The 21,224-nt window shown below is 45.8% G+C and overlaps 1 protein-coding gene across 8 annotated transcripts in view; it reads right to left on the reverse strand.

Moving 5' to 3' along the window:
* The window catches only part of Prkag2 (protein kinase AMP-activated non-catalytic subunit gamma 2), a 258,824-nt gene that overhangs the window by 42,783 nt on the left and 194,817 nt on the right, over window positions 1-21,224 (reverse strand). For 5 of the 8 annotated variants that reach the window (XM_078040857.1, XM_078040859.1, XM_078040856.1 and 2 more), the window contains one exon: window positions 11,759-11,828. The exons of 2 other annotated variants lie outside the window; for them this stretch is intronic. In XM_078040857.1, the coding sequence (XP_077896983.1) occupies window positions 11,759-11,828 (70 nt within the window). Of the gene's footprint in view, window positions 1-11,324; window positions 11,345-11,758; window positions 11,829-21,224 lie in introns of those variants that run through there. One more of the 8 variants, XM_078040862.1, reaches the window with a different exon arrangement.

Here is a 21,224-nt window from a genome sequence, read left to right on the forward strand (position 1 = left end):
AACCAGATGGCAGAGACATGCGCACACCCGCACGGTGCACACTTCACACCCAGCCAGCTCCCACTGCTTTGATTTACTGTGACTTAAAATTACATTTTAAGTCATATTCACTCATTAAGCAGAGGTCATGGTAACAAAGTCAAACCATGTCTTAAAGAGCTGGGTATAAAAGAATAAAAGACACTCAAGACAAATTTACACACTGACCCAAACTTCACTTAAAAAAATACACACACACAAACCTGACATACTCCCAATCCCTACAATTTTAACTTGACATACTTAGATTTCATTGTAATTTCACAAAGAAAAATATTATCAATATGTTAGTCATTCAAAAATCTATCTTTTAAGGAGCTGAGCTGTAGCTCTGGGGTGCCTGGCATGACAAGGTACTGGGTTTGATCTCTAGCACCATGAATAAACAAACTCTGACTTTCATTTTTTATTCAACATTTAGAAACACGAGTTTACTATATTCATAGTATTTTTTTCTTTTGGAAAAAACTGTACATATTTGAGCACAAAATAAGCAAAAAATGGGAAAAGTATATGGAAAAGCCTCTTGTGCTTAGAAACTTGAACATTACAGAAGGCAAATCTTAAATTCAACTTTATAGCACTTTTAACGTAGCAGAACAAATGAAGTCCACCTGTGTTTTCCTCCTTTCCCTGATGTGTGTGTGTGTGTGTGTGTGGGGGGGTTCACACATGTGGAGATAAGAGTATACACTGCCAAGAGAATGTGGATGCTCTTTTAAGCACAGTGCGGGGGGTGGGGTGGGAAAATAACTACTAGGAAAGAAGGAAACAATGGTCAAGATCAAGGCAAACATTTTGCTCAGTTACACAGCTCAAAATGAACTGCAATAAATGCCTGAGGAATGTCACAAAGTTGTGACCTTGAAATTATATGAGGCTCCCATCATGGCTTTAAGATGGCTTGTGTTTGATTCTAGGAACTAACTAGAATACTTACCACTGTCAACGTGTCCTCTGTTTAGGACAACAACCCAATCTCTAGGCTGAAGCAATGGTGAGGGTCCAGGTTGGTTCCCAGGTATCAAGTCCCCTACAGTTGTGGAGCAGAACAGGAGGTACCTGGCAGCCAGGATACAGGGCCACCCAGCTGCCGCCATCCGCAGCTTAGTTAGATGCTTCCCTCTCTCCCTGGCCTATTGGGGAGCTTTAAAAATGAGGGCGTGTAGAATCTCCCCAGTGCTCCCTCAGGACCTTCTGGGATGACTCTCCTCACTGTCATGACCCCTCTGTGCAGACTTAGTGTAGGGAAGGGCTTCTGTGCCTGCAGAATAAGCTTTGCCTGGCCACACGCGTTAGGCTTTCCATGCAGTGCTGGGCTCAGTTTGTTAAAGCCACTTGGGAATTTTACCCACACTCCAATGTAGGATCCATGGCCTGTTTTCTTCTTTGTGTGTTGTCTCCCTCTAATTTTGACTTAGGACCAACCTAGTCTCGTAGAATGCCTGTCCTTTCAGGTTCTAAAATAATTTAAACAATCAAGGGATTAGTTAGTTTTGAAGGTTTCTTGGAGTTCACCTGCAAATAAGAAGAGTATAATGTCTCTTTGTCAGGGAAAGAGGAAGCATGAATCCTTGTCATTTTTTTTTAAAGAGAGAGTTTATGGACACACCATTTACATCTATGTAGTCATCTTATTTAAAGGGCATGAGTTAATTAATTACGTTTTAATTTCTTCTATGGTCATTTGTGAAAGAAATAATAAATAGGAAAATGCACACCAGTAAAATTTCAAGAAATGATTGAGTTTTAAAAGTTATTTTCTATATTGTTTTCTTTCTTGTAAATTTTTTTAGTTATAGATGTACACAATATTTTTATGGTATTTATTTGTATGTGATGCTGAGGATCAAACCCAGTGCCTCACATGCGCTAGGCAAGCACTCTACCACTGAGCCACAACCCCAGTCCCCTTGTAATATTTTTTAAAAGATCTCTATTGATAGTTAAGAAGCTTCTTATTTCTGATGCTTTGATTTTCACTCATTTTTTTCTTGAATAGTCTTGACAAAGGTTTATCATATTATTGTCTTCTCCAGGAACTAAGCTTTGTTATTACTGACAAGACTACTTCTATAGTTTTTTTGTTGTTTTAAAAAAATTTTTTGTAGTTGTAGATGAACAGCATGCCTTTATTTTATTTGTTTATTTTTATGTGGTGCTAAGGATCGAACTCAGTGCCTCACACATGTGAGACAAGTGCTCTGCCACTGAACCCCAGCCCCAGCCCTACTTTTATGTTTGATTTCTGTCATTTCAGTAGGTTTTAGGAGAAGAGAGAAGAATGTATTTGGCACACTATCTGAGGGTGGCAGATGGACTTAGTCAATTCAGGTGAATTCAAGGCAGGTCCCCTGCCCAAGTCCCCACAAGTGTTCTCTGCAGTTTGACTTTATGACGAAAGGCTACTCTAACTCAACTCAAAATGACAGTTGGCCAGAGCTCAAACACGCCCATGAAAGGGCACACGCCTCTGGAGGTTAGCAGCAATTTTCCTGTCGTGGGTCCTCTGCTGTCTCTAAGATGGTGTGTCACTGTTCCTATAAGAGGCATGCACACTGTCTAGAATTACCATCTTGAAACAAAATGCGGAGAAACCAGCTGCAGGGTCATTACAATAGGGCACCCAGAGCAGAAGCCTCTGTGGGCTTGTAGATCTCAGGGTCTCTCCTCAGTGCACAGCCAATGGGGACCAGTAAGGATTCCCAGTTCAGGTGGGAGACGGGGTGGAAGAGGAGCAGCGGCACCTTTAGCCCAAACCTATACCAAAACTGTAATCACCTTCCTCATGACCTTGAGCAAATTACTCCTGGAGAGAGAAAAACAAACTGCCTGCCTACTACCCTGCTCTCTCCCCAGTCAACATGAACACCAGGACGAAACAGGAGGGAGTTGCCCTGCACCAAGCCCTTGTGGCTCTTCCATCTGCGCGGACACAACTGGGGGTCCTCTAATTCAGTTCACCTCTCCCCTGCAGTATCCGATCCCACAGCTGGAGGGCTCCATCCTCAAGGCTACTCCCCTTCACAGGCCGGTCACAGTCCAGGCCTCTGACCAGCTATAAATTGGGGTTCCCATGACCCCTCCTTGGGTTCTGTTAATTTGTTCAAGAGGCTTGGGGAAGCATTTAAGAGGCTGATTACAAAGGGCACAGGTGAAGGCACAGGAGTGGGAAGGCCATGGGGCTTCCTTGGCCTCTCCACACCCCCAAGACTCCTCCAGGCCTTCAGTCAAAAGTCCTACCCTCCAGGCCTGCCTGGGTCTTTCCAGGGACCAGCTCCTATCCTGGGGCCACGAGGGGGGTTATGGGTGGGGGGCAGCCAGCAGTCGATCATTAGCAACTGAAAAGGCCCTCATCACTTTGAAGAGTCCAAGGATTTCAAGAGTTACAACTTGAGGCCAGACCAAACTTGTATTTCCCGACATTACATTAGTAACACGCTAACGCATCCTTCCTGAGGAGAGCGGGACTCCAAAGGCCAAGCACAAATGCCGTTCCACCTGGGAAAGGGGGAGGGTGACAGCAGAGATGAAGAGCCATCCAGGAGGACACCTTGTTTGCTGGATGCCTCTGCTGCCCTTCCTCAGGCTGTACCCACAGTTCCTGCTTGTGGGGGATGGACCACGTATCAGGCACTTAGGTGAATGTTGTGTTCATATTATGGAGTGCACACAGAGTCCTAGAAGCCACATATTACTGTTATCTCCAAGTTACACATGAAAAGACTAAACCTTGAAATAACTGCCTAAGGTCCCGGAGCTATTGCGGAGAAGAAATGGGAATCCAACCTGGGTCGACCCGCACTCCTAATTCCTATGGCACCAGTTCCGTACGCATTTAAGAGGGGGCAAGTTAGGCCTCAAAGTGGGGGAAGCACAAACACAGGGCCCAAGTGACAAGTAAGAAGGGGTGCTGTGCTTTTTGGGCACACAGGGGGGGGCCATCAAACCTTGCATTTCAAAGAAAACTTAGCATATGACCTATCAAATAATTCCTTGTTAGCAACTTACTTTTGATATTCACAAATGGCCAAGTGTGACCTGAAATGAAATGAATCTGCTGGCACAACGTGCAGGAACCCCGGGAAGTCACCTGGAGTCAGCCTGTGGAAAGCACCCACAGGGGACCACAGGCAGCAGCTCGCTAAACGGGTTAAACTAACACGACACAGCCGGAAGTCCCCCAGGTCAGCTCCCTCCTTTTATATCAGGGCTCAGTCAGACTTTCCCTCGCATCCTCACAGGGTCACTGCCCGAAGAAAGGTCTGGAGCATGTTCCCCTGCGTGAGCGGCCTGAGTGTCCAGTTACTGCCCGTGGCACCTTCTGACTTCACAGCTGGTGGAGACGCCTTGGTACCTCTTGGGGATACCTGGGGAGCTCACTTCCCCCATTTCTCTACTCTGTCACTGCCCTTGGTCAGCCACCATCTGTGTGGCCAGGAGAGCCCTCTGACTTCCACAGCACCTTGTTTCTTTAAAAGAAACAACACGACCCACCCAAGTACGCAAAGCCTGTGTGCTGGCATGAAGTTAAAGCCCCAGGACACAGGGTGCCCGGTGTGGTAGATACCTACAGACAGGCAAGTCCTATCAGCATGGCATCTTCAGGACCTGCCACACTGAGCAGCCCACATCCACACTCACAGGGCTTGTGATGTAAGGGCAAAGACATACAAACCAACCGCTTTCTCCTTAACAGCATGCTGCAATTGCTGGTGAGGGGGATCCTGAGATACCATGGGAAGTACCACTGGGGCTGGCGGGGCTTCCTTGAAGAAGTGACATAACCCAAGAGAGGGAAGAACAATCCAGGAGAGGGAATAGCCCATGCAAAGTCCAGAGGCCTAGAGGGACCAGACAATCGGCAGTTGGAGGCCATTAAGAAACTTCAGGAGTGTGGGAGGGAAGCAAGAAAAGAGTCTGGGAGCAGGAGAGAAGAAGCACAAGAAGGAACAAACAGGTCACGCTAGAACCCTGAATTCCAGCCTGAAATCTGGACTCTCCCTAGGCCTGGAGACAGGAAAGTGACAAGTCTCACACTGTTTTTTAAAAGAACACCTAAATGCAGCTTGGGAAACTAATAAGGAGGCAGGGTTGGAGAGTTCTAGAAAGATGGGGACACTAGGCTGAGAGCAAAGGAGGCAGGTACTTAGAGGATGTGGGTGGGGGAGAGCCAGAGCAACACATTCATGTTCAAAAGCTGGATGGGGCTGGGTGCATGCAGCTCAGGGGCAGAGCACAGGCCTAGCTTGTATGAGACCCTGGATTCAACCCCCAGTACTGGAAAAACGAAAACCCAAAACAACTAGGTGCAGGTGGTACCACTCACTGAATCAGGCTGGTGAAAGAAGAAAGGAAGGAAGAAAAAAAAGAAGAGGAGGGGAGAGAAGGGGGACTAGATCAGAGAGGTGATGAAACAGTCGACAGCGAGGCCCTGCACAGCTAGAAAGAGGTCTGGCTGCACATCTGCAAGGGCATCCTCTGTTACTTAAGGCATCATGGAAGCAAAATCCACCCAATGAAGACACCAGGCAGCAAGCATCATGGCAGTCAGAGCCACGGGAGGGAACACAACTGTCCGGGGTGAGGACAGAAACAAGAGGAAAGCAGGCCTAGGACAGAGGCACGGGGAGGCCAGAATCGAATGCCTGAGAAGGAAGGTAACCGAGTGAATGTCAATGACACCACATGGTGTTCCTGAAAGAGAAGGGAAAAGCACGAGCCACGGAGGAAATAAACAGCCAGACGCAGGGAGGCACCAGGAGCGCGGTTAAGTTAAGGCTGTGCCTGGAGGAGAGAGCTGAGGGCATCTCCGCTGACCCAGAGCTCAGAGGAAGATGCGGGCTGACAGATGCCCCCTGGATTTTGGGAAGGGGAAGCTGCAGGAACGCTGAAGGGTTGGTGGAGTAGTAGCAACGAGCTGAAGAACAATAGGTAGTGAAAAACGGAAGAGGGTCTCTGAGGGTCTTTTGGGGTCCCCGGGAGTCACCCTGAGCTCTCCCAGCCCTGGAGGCTGCCTGTGGCCCCTTCCTGGACCTTGAAGGATCGCTCTGTGCGTCATGCACCCTGGTTCAGGCTGAGCAGCTGAAACCCAGCTGCCCACCTTCCCAGCAGCCACCTGGGGTAAGACATGGCACCTCTTACCTTCTTAATTTCCTCCTCTCTAAGTTGGGGATGATAAAAGATGTTTACCTCTTAGGGTTGACCTGAGGAAGCCATAAGCACAGGGCTTGGAACAAGGTCACAGCATATGGCAGCCACTACTACGACCAGAAAAAAGGGATATGAAAATTCCCCCAGCTATCCAGTAAACTCCAAATGCTCCATGGAATCACCAGCTTTCCCTCTTAAAGTTCACAGGTAAAACTAAAAATTGCAGCAATCACCTCTCAGGCCTGGGATTCTGGTCCGTGGGCTGGTGTGGTTAGAGCTGGGTGGTGACAGGGTCAAGAGGCAGATTTCCAATGTGTCTATCAGGAAGTCAGGAAAGTGCTTAGGGGGAGGGTCATGCAGCACTAGAGAGATGACTGGAGGTGCTGCCCTGGTTTCTGATGACCTCCCAGTCGGTTCCAGGCACCCAGGAAGCCTGGTGACAACTCTACTTTCAGAGAGCCTCAAGCCTTCCTGTGCATCTTCCTTTCTGTTTAAATCAGTCAGGGCCCCTTTCAGGCAATAAAGCCTCCTCCTGTCAGTCTATCTTAGTCCACTCTGTGCTGCTATGAGAATCCCTGACACTGGTGGCTGGAGAATCCAAACAGCATGGCTTCTTGTCTGTCAAGGGTCTCCTGGCTGGGTCACAAAATGGTAGAGGGAATCACAAAGTAGCTGGTGTGAGTGGGGACTTATGGCAAGAAAGAAATAAGAGTGGGGAAGGGCCAGGTGCACTGCTTTATAGCCACTCGCTCTGGAGAGAACTGACCCAGACCCGTTAGACCCACATGATTCCTTCCCAGGGTGGGCCCATGGCCTAGTCACCCTTCACTAGCCCACCGCCTCTCAATACTGCCACACTGGGGACCTAAGCTTCCAGCCCATACACCTTTGGGAGACAAACTACATCCAAACCACAACAGAGTCTCACTGGGGCCAACACAGCACTGAATGTTAAGCCAGGTCCCAACTCTGGAGATGCTAAAATATGTACCTAAAATTCTATGAAATAAGTCAACATGTTACATATGTGTCAGCTAGACAGGAAAAAAATTAACTATAGATTTTTTCATAAAATTATAATTACTAAAAGTCAAGAGTCAACCTATGTCTTGCTGGAGACCAGCTACAAACTCAGAGGGGAACGGAAGGGTAGCCTTCCAGTGCTACCTGTCACTCTGATATCCTTACCACCAGGGGTCAGTACCCCCCACACCAGAGTTGGTGAACTTGCAGGCTGACTCAGTTGGGTCTCAGGGAGGAGACTCTGGAAAGCTGTGACAGGGATCATTCTGTATCTTGCCCCTATGCCTCCCCCAGAAAAGCAGCTCTCCCTGGAACAAGGCAAAGCCATTTCTCAACCTTTTCTTCATTATCCTCCCTGAGCGCTTCATACATTTCCCCTTCACCTATCCTACTCCATGAAATTTTAATTCCACACCCACACTGTGTCTGCTCCAGCACTGGAGACCCCTGATGTGTCTAAGGTGTCTTGTTCCAACCAAGAAATACCCTTTGCTTACTCCAGGCTATCATCCTCCCAGGTGGGGATGAATGAGTTAGGAATGAACCATTTTTTTTGTTGTTGTTTGTTCCTTTATGTAGATGGCTGCTGTTTGTTCAAGGGACCTATTTTCAAGTTAGAAGAAAGAGATTACAAAGTGCCAGCCCCTTGTTTTGAGGAGAAAACCCATGATAACAATAATAATAAAACAAATCCTCAAGAGACTTTATGGGTTGTCCAAGGAAATAGGACCACTTTACTACACAGCTGGGCCTAAACTCCAAGATTCCTGACTGGAAAATACTACTTTGCCTCCTGCACAAAGTGGCTCCTATTCTTCCTATCTGTGAACATTGTGGACAAGTTGGCCAACCTTGCTATGTAGCAAGTGAGTGTGGAGATGAGGCCTGAGAAGATTCTACTTTGTACAATGCTCTGCAGGATAAGAATGGTGAGGATAGAATGAGAGGGTGGGGGGAAGTCAGTGGCAGATGATGAGGGAGGTGAAGGCCAGTGGGCAAGAGACCCTTGGCTATGGAGCTATTAAAACCAGGGCAGCCAGCTATCATATACCTGAAAGGACCACAGCTCCTCCGACAGCCAGATATCAGGAGGGAAGCCAGGAGCAGACACAAGAGTCCAGAAGAGGCTGTGGAATTTGAGAAGAGAGCTGGAGTAGGCTTATGAATCAGGAATCAAATGTCTGGATGATGCTCCACTTCCAAAGCCCACGTGGGCTGTGATCCAGTGCTTGCAAAGTGCTTTGTGTTTGGTCCTGGCCAGTACATAAGTTTACTACGGTTAATATTGAGAAGCACAGACAAGATGTAATTGGTATCATAAATTAAAAAACTCAAAAAAGCAGACCCATAATGCGACTTCCATGGACAAGACATTGTCTTCATCACCTTTCAGATACAGAATTATCTAATCCTTCCAACGTTCCACAAGGCCATCAGGGGACCCCAGAAATACTGCTGAGCACCTGCTGCACGCCAGCCCAAACAGCAGGAACTGGGAGGACAGACGAGAGGGAGGAGTAGATGGTATTTGGGAAGGGGGGGGCCTCAGAGAGAAGGTATGATCTTGGCTGAGCCTTGAAGCCCTGGTAAGATTGACATGCAGAAAGGGTGACACCCTATGGTCCAGACAGCAAGGGGCACATGGAGCAGGGCACACTAGGCCTGAGGGCCAAATCTGGCCCTCTATGGTAAATAAAGTTCTACTTGGAACACAGCCCTGCCACTGAGTTCAGCCTTGGCCTGCTTTCTGCCTTCTAGCTGCAAGGGCAAGCTAAGAAGTTATGACAGAGATGGAGACCACATCACCCACAAGGCTCAAATATTCACTCTCAGGCCCTTTGCAGAACCACAGAAAACTGGACCTAGAGCCTTGGCCCTCAAAGAGAAATCTGTAACCAGTCCCAGCGGTATCATCTGGGACTTGGCAGAAATGCAGAGTCTCGGGTCCCATCCAGACCTGGAGAACTGGGATTTATTTACTTTTTTAAAAAGAAAATCTCTTGACAATTTTTCATAGAAAAGAAACTGAGAAAGTCCGTGCTTGACCCATGTACAGATGCAAAGTGGTGAAGATTTACTGAATAGAAGAGAGACCATCAAAACCATACTCTACAAATGTCCCTCCTTCTCATAACAGTGTGATGGTCAGAGAGCTGACAGGGGATGGGGGTGTCTCATGTCAGAACCCAGGCAAAAGATAGCTTAAACTATGTGGGCAGCCCCACTATGCTCTAGCCTTTTCTTTCTTTCCAACTTCATTAGTGCCTCCAAAAGTGCTTCTAATAACTAGAATATGAGTTATAACATTTTAGGAAGTGGAAAAATACTTGGTAACAAGACTATTAGTAGTCATGTGCTTCCATGTATAACAAATGTATCGGAGTCAAAGTCATGCCTACAGAAGTCAATGCATAAATTAAGATATTAACCAGATAACAAGGAAGTGCACAGATGAACCAAGGAGCTATTCAACAGCTACCTACTGTGCAGGCTGCTAACACATCCTTTGTCTTAAGCTTCGGATACAGCTCAGTGGTAGAGCTAATGCCTAGTATACATGAGGCCCAGCACTATTCAACAACAAAAAAGAGGTAATGTCTTACTGTTAGAACTTCTCCTTCTCTCAAATGTGTGACTATGCTTGATATTCAGTTTTTTGAAATATGGATGAATAAGCAAATTTGAAGTTTCAAAGAAACAAAATAGCGTTCTGAAGAACCACGCCAACACCATTCTCTTCTCCAGCTCGGCCGACAGCTTCCAAGTAATTGTTTAATATTCTGCCTCCTTAAAAATCTAGAAAAGTTTGACAGAGTTATTTGTGGGATTCAGCATGCTTTAAAGTAATGACGACAATTTAGATAAAAATAGATGGGTGAAAAGGGGACATTCCCCTTCTTAGATGCTTAGATTTAATACTTTATATTAGTTATACTAGCAGAAACAATGCAAAGAAGATCGTATATCTGCTTTGAGACAGGAAACATAATTCAATGAATAAATCTCAAGGAATTTGAGATCTCCCCCCCAAACCAAATCCGTCTTGAGAAGATTCATTAATAAAAGCCTTAAAAAGTCTTATGATGTTGGTACAGTGGTTAATGTCGCTTAATCAATAGTAGTAAATAATATCTACAAAGTGCTTACTATGAGTTTACACTGTACTAAATACCATGATACAAATGGTCTCATTTAATCCTCAAAACACCCTGACAAGAGCCCCATTTCATAAATGAGGAAACTAAGGCATAGAGAGGTTGGGTAACTTGTCCAAGGTCACGTAGTCAAATAAGAGGGGGAGGTGAGACTCTTAAGTCAGGCCTGGGTTCTTAAACATATTAAGATTCCTCTCTAACAGAGACTGCTCTCCAGGATTCTCCTGCCTCCATGTTAATCTGCAAACATTTTAAATGCAATAGACTCTCATTGTTACTAATAAAAGAGACAAAGAAAATCCCTAAGATTTTGACAGTCTTAATGGAAGAGCACACCATATCACCCTGTGGACACTGGCCAAAATGTGCCCTGCAATACAATAACAGGGAAGAAAAGTGAGATGCAATAGCACTGACACTAGCTTATCTTTCAGTAGAATAAAATACAAATTAAGTCCAGTAAAATTCCAAGACATATTATTTGCTAATAAACATGGAGGAGGACTTTCAATGAAAATTACTATGGACGCATTATCTTCTGGCCAACATGTTTGTGAGATGCTGCAGTGAATCCACAACAGGCACCGGCCTAATGCTACCGGGTTAGTACTCCCAAGTTGGCCGTGCATGCTTATTTAAGTAATTGCCTGACTAAATGAACAGGGGTATTAAAGTAAAGTTGGCACAAGGGACAGCATCCACATGGCACATTCTTTGTTTCCGGGGCTTTATGCTACCAATGCTCCTGGAAAAAAAGAGAAGTCACTAAATAAATAACAGAAATACACGAGGTAGCGTGAAGGCCTTTAAAAATCTTCGAATTGACAAGCATCTTATGTAAAGTTCCTTTTCAACTTTGGGCTCATCGGATCCCATTTTAATATTAATTTTGCCAACGAACAAGTTCATCTCGTCAAACGTTAACAGTCTCAAAATAAGATCCAGGTTATTTACCTGTAAGAGGAGACAAGAAGAAAATAGGGCAGGAAGAAGAAGGGCCGGGTGAGAGGAGCGGCGACAGAATGACAGGGAGAGCGAGGGTCGCTCGAGCTCCAGCCCGCGGCGCCCGGGTCTTCCCATTCAACTTTCCCGTCGAGCAGAAGCCGGACACGCCCTGCGGGGAGGAGGGCGCCCGCGGGTCCCGGGCCGGCCCACGCCCCACGCCGGGGCCCCGCGCCCGGGGACGTGCAGGCGCCGGGCTGCAAGACACCTTGCTCGCGCCCGGCCGCGCGGAGGACAAAAGGGCCGCCCCAGGGCGCCGGCGGCCGCTCCCGCAGAGCCGGGCTGCGACCCCCGCGGCGCGGGCCGCCCACGACCCGCCGCTCCGGGGCGGCGGCGGGCGCCGGGCCGAGGCCCGGGGCCGCGGGGCGCGGCGGGCGCGCACTCACCTTCTTCCTCGAACTCCAGCTTCTCCAGCATGCCGGCTTCCGCGGGTCCCGGGGCCGCCGCCAGCGCCGCCTGAGGGGGAGGAGGAGGACAGCGATCAGCATGGGCCGCGGCGCTCGTCCCCGGCCGGCGGGCTCGCGGCCGGCCGAGCGCTCGGGCCTCGCTCCGCCGCGCCGGGGGCGGGGCCTGCGGGCCGGGGCGGGGCGGGCGCGGGCCCCCGCCCGAGGCGCAGGTGGGCCGCCCCGCGCGGCGCCGCTCCCCCCCGCCGTTGGTACGGCCCGCGGGAGGACGCGTGGGAAGGGGAGCCGCGCCGCGCCGCGCCGAGCGGGCGCGCCCTGCGCACTCCGCGGGAGGGGCCGCGTAACCCCCCCGCCCCGCGCCGCCCCGCGCGCCCCCGCCCCGGTCCCCGCGGCCCGCGCGGGGCAGGTGAGACCTGCGCAGGTGTGGACCGGCCGGCCCGGGGCGGGGCGACGGCGGGACCCGCGGGCCTGGCGGCAGGACCGCGGGAAGGGATGGGGCCGCTCGCCGTGGCGCCGTTTCTGGCTTTCCTTTTCGTCTTTGAAATTCTGGATGTAACTGCCTGTCCCCGGCCCCCTTAAAAGGAAACTGTTCCCTGGTTACACAGATTGTAGATGCACTTTGCTGCGGTCGGGTTTTTTTTTTTTTTTTTTGCCCCCTGGACCAGGAACTCTTAATTTGCTTCCTCCCTTCACACCCTTTCTCTTCTGTCTGGGGGAGCTGCTGCCAGAAGTTCACACAATCTAAATCTGGCCCTGGCCACTTCTGGGTCTGGGTATCTGAGCCTCTCCTATCGCCAGCTCAGGTTGGCAGGTGGCGGGGCTGGCAGCTGCCGGCCGCCTAGAGGAGCAGCACAGGCCGGGGAGGGGCCTGAGCTTCTGCCTGACAGCCGGCGTCCGTCTGCTCCGGGGACCGGGGCCTTAGCCCCCTGCAGAACGCCAGGGCCCTGCTAAGGATGTCAGCCCGTTTGCACCTGATTAGGACCGCAAATAACCCTAACCTCTGGAAAGGAACTTGTCCTGTCATTCTTGCAAGCCTAGCCCAAAGCAGGAAGTACTGACACCTCTTTGCCCTTTCTTGTTTTGTTACCTCAGTTGGGCCAATCCTTAACCTTAAACTTCCTCTTTAAAACAATGTTTTTAAAGGAGGGGTGGGGGAGATAGAACTGATTTTGTAAGACGATGTGTGGTAAGAATGTACAGCTTATGTCGTGTTTCACGCCAAAAGACAGACTGCTTTCCAGAGCAAGGCAAGGATGTCTGCTGGCACCAATCTTATTCAACGTAGTGCTGAAAGCTCTACACTGCAATAACACAAGAAAAGGAAATAAAAGGCGTACAGATTGGAAAGAAAGAAAGAAAACCATGAAAATAACATTGTCATCTACATAGAAAATCCCAAGAAATCTTAAACAAACAAACAAACAAAAAAACACCCAGAACTAGTGAGTTCAGCAAGGTCATAGGATACTACTAGATCAAAGGCATGAAAATAATTTACATTTCTGTATACTAACTGAACTTGTGGAGGCTGATACAAAAATACTATTTGCAATCTCTGCAAAGAAAATTAATAATTAGATGTAAATTTAAGGAACTCCATGTATAAGGTCTGCATACTTAAAAGTACAAAGTGGGCATGAAATGCAAGGTCTAATCAGTGGAGAGTCATCTCAATACCATGAATTGGAGTGTTGGAAGACCTACCATGAATACGCCAGTTATCTTTTGGTTTAATTCAATTCCTTTCAAAATCCCAAGAAGGTTTTTTTAAAAAAATTATTTATTTATTTATTTATTTTTAAAGGTTGATTCGCCCAAGAAGGTTTTTTGATAGATATAGACAAGCTTATTCTAAAATTTATGTAGAAGGACACAAGTTCTAGAATACCTAAGAGAACCTTGAAAAATTAGAACAAAGTGGGAGGAGTCACTCTATCCAATATGAAAGCTTACTGTACAGCTGTAATAATCCAGACTGTGTGATGCTGGCAAAGGGATAGATACAATATCAACGGAGACCACGGAGAGGGACCTGGGCAAATGTTCCAAGGCAACTTTTAGTGAAGGTGCAAAAGTAATGGTGTGGGGGCAACTAGACATCAAAAGACAAAAGAGTAAACCTCAGCGTAGGCCTCATACCTTTACAAAATTAGCTCCAACTGGCTCATGGACTTATGTTATAAAACTGTGAAACTTTTAGGAAGAAGACATAGAAAATTGTTGGGGCCTAAAATTGGGCAAAGCGTTAGACTTTGACTTGACACCAAAACACACTTTCCATAAAAGGGGAAAAAAACCTAATAAATTCAATCTCACTAAAATTAAGAACTTCAGCTCTCGATTAAAAACAAAAACAAGACAATCCAGTTAGGACATGGGCAAAAGACAAAGAGAGGGGCTGGGATTGTGGCTCAGCGGTAGAGCGCTTGCCTAGCATGGGTGGGACCCGGGTTCGATCCTCAGCACCACATAAAAATAAAGGCATTGTGTTGTGTCCATCTACACCTAAAAAATAAATATATATTTAAAAAAGACATAAAGAGACATTTACCAAAAAAGATATACAGGTGGTAAATAAGCACATAAGATGTTCAGCACCATTAGCTGTCAGAGAAATGCAGATTAAAACCACCATGAGATATCACTATACACCCATTACAGTGGCTAAAACAAAAATGGTAATGGTCCTGAATGCTGGTAACGATGCAGAGAAATAGAATCCCTATTGCTAGTGGAATAAAAAACAGAACTGACACTCTGGAAACAGTTTCTTATTAAAACAACAACAACAACAACAACAAAAAACCCCAGTTTCTTATAAAACCAAACATACAACTACCAAATGACACATGGCATTTATCCCAGGAAATAAAAACTTATGTTTACACAAAAAGCTATACATGACTGTTCATAGCAGCTTGGTTTGTAATAGCCCCAGCTGGACATAACAGATGCCATTCAAGGGGAAGTGGTTAAAAATGGACTTGCATCTATGCCATGGAATATTACTCAGCAATTAAAAGAATGAACTATTGATACATACAGAAACTTGGATAGAGCTCCATGGAATTATGCTGAGTCAAAAAAGCCAATCTCAAAGCGCACACACCACCGATTCCACTTACATTATACTGTTTGTGTTTGTTTGTTGTTGTTTTGTTTTCATTTGTTGTTTGTCTTTGCAGTAATGGGAAATGATCCCAAGGCCTTATGCAAGCAAGGCAAGTGCTCTACCACTGAGTCAAGTCCCAAGTCCCACTTTACACTCTGAAATGACAAAATTTTAGAAATGGAGCGCTGATCAGTGGATGCCAAGGGTCAGGGTCTGGGGTGTGCAGAGATGCCTGTGGCTACACAATGGCAACATGAGGGACCCTTGTGGTGATGAGCTTGTTCTGCAGCCTGACTATATCAATGTCGATGTGCTATTTGTCACATCATACTATATTTCCCCGCATGAGCCAAGCCAAGCCAATTTAACTACATGGGAAAAATGAAAATTTGGATTTTAAAAACACCTATTTATTGGAAAAACAACTCACTTACACTTGAAGTGTACAGTTCAGTGCTTTTCAGTATATTTTGAGTTGAACTAAGTTTACAGAATTTTTATTATCCCAAAGAGAAAACTGGCACCCAGTATCAGCCACTTCTCATTACCAGCTTCTATCCCTACTCCCCTCTGCAGGCAAGTGCTAATCTACTTTCTATCTCTTTAATTTCCCCATTATGGACATTTCATACATGTAGAATCATGTAATACATCATCTGTCATGACTGGCTTTAAAAAAATGTTTCAGGGTTCATCCACGTTGTAATGTGTATCAGCTCTTCCTTTGATTTCTGAATGACCTTTCACCGTGTGAACAGGCCACATTTTGCTTTTCCATTCATCAGTTAATGAGTGGTCAGGTGGTTTCCACTTTTTAGCTATTATGAATAATGCTACTATGAACATCCCTGTACTAAGTGTTTGTGTGGATGTGATTTCATCACTCTTGGTACGGCCCCAGGAGTGGAATTGTTGGGTCATATTGCATTGGTAACTCTATGTTTCACATTTTAAGTAACTTCCAAACTGTTTTCTGAGGGGGCAGCACCATTTTACATTTTTGCCAGCCACATATGAGGAGTCCTGTTTTTCCTGTACTGAATTGTTTTACAAGGTGTTACCATTGGGGGAGAACTCAGTAAAGACACACAGGATCCCTCTGTATTATATTTCATAGTTGCGTGCAAGTGTACAACTATCTCAATTATACTCTATCACAGAATAAAAAGATTTTTAAAAGTTTATGTGGTCAATCATCCTAATTTAAAAGTTTACATTTTTGTTCCTTGCAGTAATTTTAGTACAATTTTTTTTTTTAAAGTCCCCAGCTGGAGTTGAACAATTAGGAGCACTCTGGACTTCACCTGTCATCCTGATGAGCTGTTTTTAGAGAGACAGAAATGGGCGGTAAATAGGAGGGTGTGCTCCCTTCAAAAGTGGTCCTCAGCTAAGAAGATCTACGCTAGAAGCTGAAGAATAGAGATTGGGTGTTTTATGCTGCTTTGCTGGACAATGGGTATGCGAGCTGCCTGATAGAAAAGTTTCCATGTCAGATGCTGGTGATGCTGAATTTATTTCCACAGGTCTTCACTTAGCAAGGACAGAAAGTCACAGAACACTAGGGAAAGACGGATGGAACAGTTTTCTATGACATACTCTGTCGACTTCAGGAACTTGAGGGCCCGAGGCTTTTTAGGCACGTCCATAAATGTTCTCAGGGTCCCCAGAGCGGGAGGTGTTGGCACAAATGATTTAAAGTTGGTGGTCATCAGTTGCCCTTTTATGGTGATGTTTTCTTAAAGTCCTAACCAGCTTGTGCCAGACTTAATTTTAGCTATTCCTGGCAGGCGGGGAAAGCCAGAGGATGGGAAGGGCTGGGCAGTGCCCGCAGGCGGAGAGGGGTTTGTGTTCATGATGGCAGCTCGTCTCTCAATCCTTGGAGCCACGCACAGCTGATACAGCAACACCTGACAAAGGCCCCCCCCCCAGATCTGGGCCAGTTTCCCCAGTGACAAGTGGATGGCCCTACCACACAGAGACACACAGGGTCACCCTAGCTGGGCCTGGAGCAGGGTCACCTTAGGGGAGGGAATTTCCACCCGTGTGCCATTGGCCTCTGCAGCCAGTCTGGGGTTCTGTCCGTGGAAGTGAAATGCTCTGAGTCGGACTTCACAGAAAGCATGTCTGCAGAAGATAGAGCCTTTAAAATATGGCATTTTAGTTGGTGAAAAACACTAAATTATTAAGGGTTGTCTTACATAATTGTGCCTAGGTACAGCAGAAGACGGTGTTTTGAATGATGAGTGGAAGTGAAAACTTCAGCCTGAAAGCTTAATCATTAACTGCCTGCCCCAAAAGCACTCCTTAATGCACCGAGGTCGGATGTGAGTCTGCTCTGCCTTAAAAAAAAAAAAAGAAAAGAAAAATCTGAAATAGCTTCTGTAAGAAAGAAATAAATCATCCTGAGGACTGGACAGTAGCTCCTGAATAATTTAGTGCCCAGAACCGAAGCCTCTGCGGCCACCTGCCACCTCTCTTGAGTGCCACTGTGCACTGACTGCCAGGGCGTCCTCCCTGGGGTCAAGTATGACAGGAAACCCTGGTGCCTGGATGGAGCTTCAGGAGCATTCTGGGCTCACTCTCAGGGTGTTCTGGGGACAGCTGGGGGGCCCTGCCATGCTGCAGCTCCCATCGCAGGGCCACTCCAGCCGTCTAAAACTCCCTGTGTCCTCTCATTTTGTCATCCTAGTCCATTCTTAGCCTCCACCCACTGCAGCTCCTACCTCGCTGGGCTTCCAGCCCTCAGCGGCCTTCGTCCCTCCCTCCGGCACCCCCTTCCCAGTCTAACCTTGTAAAAATGCAAAGGTGCTGGCTGCTTGCCGCCTGTGGACCTGACACTTGACAACTGCGTCCTTGCTGCTGGTAGGTTTGGGATCTAACTGCCCCTCCTCCATCCCTGGGCTGGGTCCCACCCATTCCTTTTAGGATTAGGTTTTATCTCCCTCCCCTTCCCTCTCCTCCGCTTCCCTCCTTGACCTCCTGTCACAACTTGTCTGGCCAATTGCTTCTCTTAACCCACACACTTCTATACGGCACTAAACACTCTGGGTTGAGATTTATTACTTTTCTCTTTCCTCTGAATCCTATAAGCTCCTTGAAGAGGGAGAATGATTCTTCCATCTTCCTTGAATGGCTTGAGTCTGACACACAGTAGGCCTTCACATGCATTTGAGTGAAGTGTTCATCATTAGCAAATGAGTCAGAGCTTGGCGGCTAAACAGCCGATTTTTAATGCCATAATGGTTTTAGCAGTTATTTTATCCAATTTACCCAAGCTTCCCTTGGACCCCCCTTTCCTATTTAGAAATGATTGGAGTCACTTTCCCTTGAGTGTCGGAATTGACATTTTGAAAGAAAAAAGTGGCTGTGCTGAGAAATAATGGCAGCACACATTTTTCTTTTACAGACTGTGTGGGAGGACTGGGGTCCTGACACCCTTCACATCCTGGTTGGCTGTTGGCTGAGACCTGAACCTGCTCCTGCCCCCACCAAACAACTTTAGATTCTGTTAAGTGAAAGCAATCGGTTTTAAAAAGTGACGCGGGCTGGGAACGTGGCTCAGTGGCAGAGCACTTGCCTGGCACACACAAGGTCTTGGGTTTGATTCCTAGCACCACAAAAAAAAGAAGAAAAAAAAAGTGATACAGAAATTTGATAAAAAGTGACATATTCAACAGCACAACTATTCATTCTTCTGATTGAGTTTAACTAATATGCTTGGGGAAAATGTTCCATTCATTTCAGTACTTTCCCAAATAACAACCTCAGATGCAATAAAGTAGTTCTTCTCTAACACTTACTTACGATTTCCTTTAAAGAGCATTTATCTTAGAGAATATTTTCAGGGAGCGGGACAAACAATTTCTATAGTTCTAGTCAGCTGAAAAGGAGTGTTATTAAAAAAAAAAATAAGATGGGGCTGGGACACAGCTGGTGAGTGCTTGCCTCACATGCACAAGGCTCTGGTTCAATCCCCAGCACAACCCCCCCACCCCACCCCCCAAAAAAAGCCTGAAGAAAACTGATTACCCTGAAAAGTCCTTTTTTACGTAGATTCTTTCTGTTAGATTATCTGCTAAGTTCCAGAAAGGTGGACACAGTTAAGCTTTTGAAGACAGCCATTGTGGAAATACTTATTGAATATCTGCTATGTACCAGGCACCAGGGTGGTTGGTTAATAAAATGTCTGTTGAGAGAACATGCTCTGGCCTGACCAGAAACTGGTATAGAAGACTTGGCACCGGAACCCACACACCCCTGGGTTCAGCAAGATCAGCTTGCGGCTCTTCAAATCCCAGTCCTGGGAAACTCTCTACTCAGGGTCTGAAATGGGTATGTCCCTCATCTTCCACCAGCAAATCCCAATTTGATTTTGTGTTTTGCTGATCAAAATTTTAACTTTGTGTTGGACTTGACTTTCTGGGAGCTAAATACTTAAATTCTTTGGGGCTGACAACTCTTACTATGGTCTCATACTACTTTGCAAATAAAAAAAAGCTAAGTATAGCTTATCAAGTTCAATTAACCTTTGACTCTTAATGCATTCAAGTCGAAAGCTTTGAAATGTGTCGTGTTTATATTTATTATAAAGCAATGCACAGAGCAATTTAATTTTACAAGAATCTCTCTCTCCACTATTCTCTCCCCCTACAACTGGCTCATTCATTAACCTTTCCCAGGACAGACCACTGATAATAGTCTGTTTTTAATTACTTCATTTAGGGAAACTCTGACTTTAAACTGGTGAAAAGTTACAAAAAGTTGACGACTGCAACTTCTGCTCTGTTCTGTCCCACAGACAGTGGCTATTCAAGCTGAAAGGAGAGGGATCTAATGATGCCTCCACTGTGCTGTGTGTGCTCCAGGACCTCTCTGATCTTTACTTAGAATCCACAGTGTTACCTAGCTACTTAGAGTGGGGCAGGGGACAGAGAGCCAGCTAATGCAGACATAGCACCTGCATCCCTCAAAAATGCACATTTAAAAATTAAAAAAATATATTTTCTTTAGTTATAGATGGACAAAATACCTTTGTTTTAGTTATTTATTTTATGTGGTGCTGAAAATCGAACCCAGTGCCTCATACGTGCTAGGCAAGCACTCTACCACTGAGCCACAACCCCAGTCCTAAAAATGTACATCTTTTAAGAACCGTTTTTAGTTGTTTACCTGTGGTCAACCCATTCATTTCATGGATGTATTAACATGAAATCACCGCTAAAAATCAAGACATAAAACACCTGGAGCACCCCCTCAAAATTTCCTTGAGCCTGTTTCTAATTCCTCCTTTCTTCCACTCAAGGTCCCAGGAAATGGTGATCTACATTTAGTCAATATGTCACTATAAATATTTTTTAGCATTTTATGTACATGGAACCATACAGTAGATGATCTTTTGCACCTGGATCATTTCCTTAGCATAATGGCTTTGAGGTTCATTCATAATGGCTTTGAGATTCATTCATAATGGCTTTGAGATTCATTCATAATGGCTTTGAGATTCATTCATGTGGTTGAGTGTGTCACTCGTTCGCTCACTGTTATTGCTAAGCGGCATTCCAGTGTACAGATGGCTGTGCTTTGTGCATTTGCCTGTGGATGGATGTTTGTGGTGTTTCCGATGTTTGTCCATCATGAATAAAGCTGTGAACATTCACAGTCATGCTTTGCATGGACACACTTGCATTTCTTTTTGGTAATTACCAAGGAATAGAGTGACCTGGACATTTGGTCAGTGTGTGTTCACCACAAGAAATGGCCAGTTTTGCAGGCTGGCTGTACCAGTTCACATTTCCACCTGCAACACAGGGGAGTTCCAGTTGCTTCATATCCTCATCAACTCTTGATGATATCCTCATACCAACTCTTGGTATGGTCTTTTAAACATTTTTGTTGTTGTTATTTTAGTCATTATAGTAGATGTGTAGTGCTTTCTCATTGTAGTTTTGATTTGCATTTCCTTAAACACTAATGATATAGATTTTTAATATTATTTTAATTGTATGTATTTATCATTTATCATTATCATATGTATAATGATCAAATCAGGGTAGTTAACATTTCCAACTCCTTAAACATTAAAAATTTTAATTAATATATGGAAATTGAATTTATATTTTGGGTAATGAATGGATAAAGAAAATGTGGTATATATAACAATACACTATTATTCAGCTGTAAAAAAGAATGAGATTCTATCATTTGCAGCAAAACAGATGGAACTGGTGGACATTACATTAAGTGAAATAACTCACAAAGACAGATTCCACAAGTTCTCTCTCATAGGTGGAGGTTAAAAAAGTCAATGGGAATGTTTAAGAGTAATTTCCAGAGGCT

Source organism: Ictidomys tridecemlineatus, chromosome 2 (genome assembly GCF_052094955.1).
Source record: "Ictidomys tridecemlineatus isolate mIctTri1 chromosome 2, mIctTri1.hap1, whole genome shotgun sequence".
NCBI classification, from domain to species: Eukaryota; Metazoa; Chordata; class Mammalia; order Rodentia; family Sciuridae; genus Ictidomys; species Ictidomys tridecemlineatus.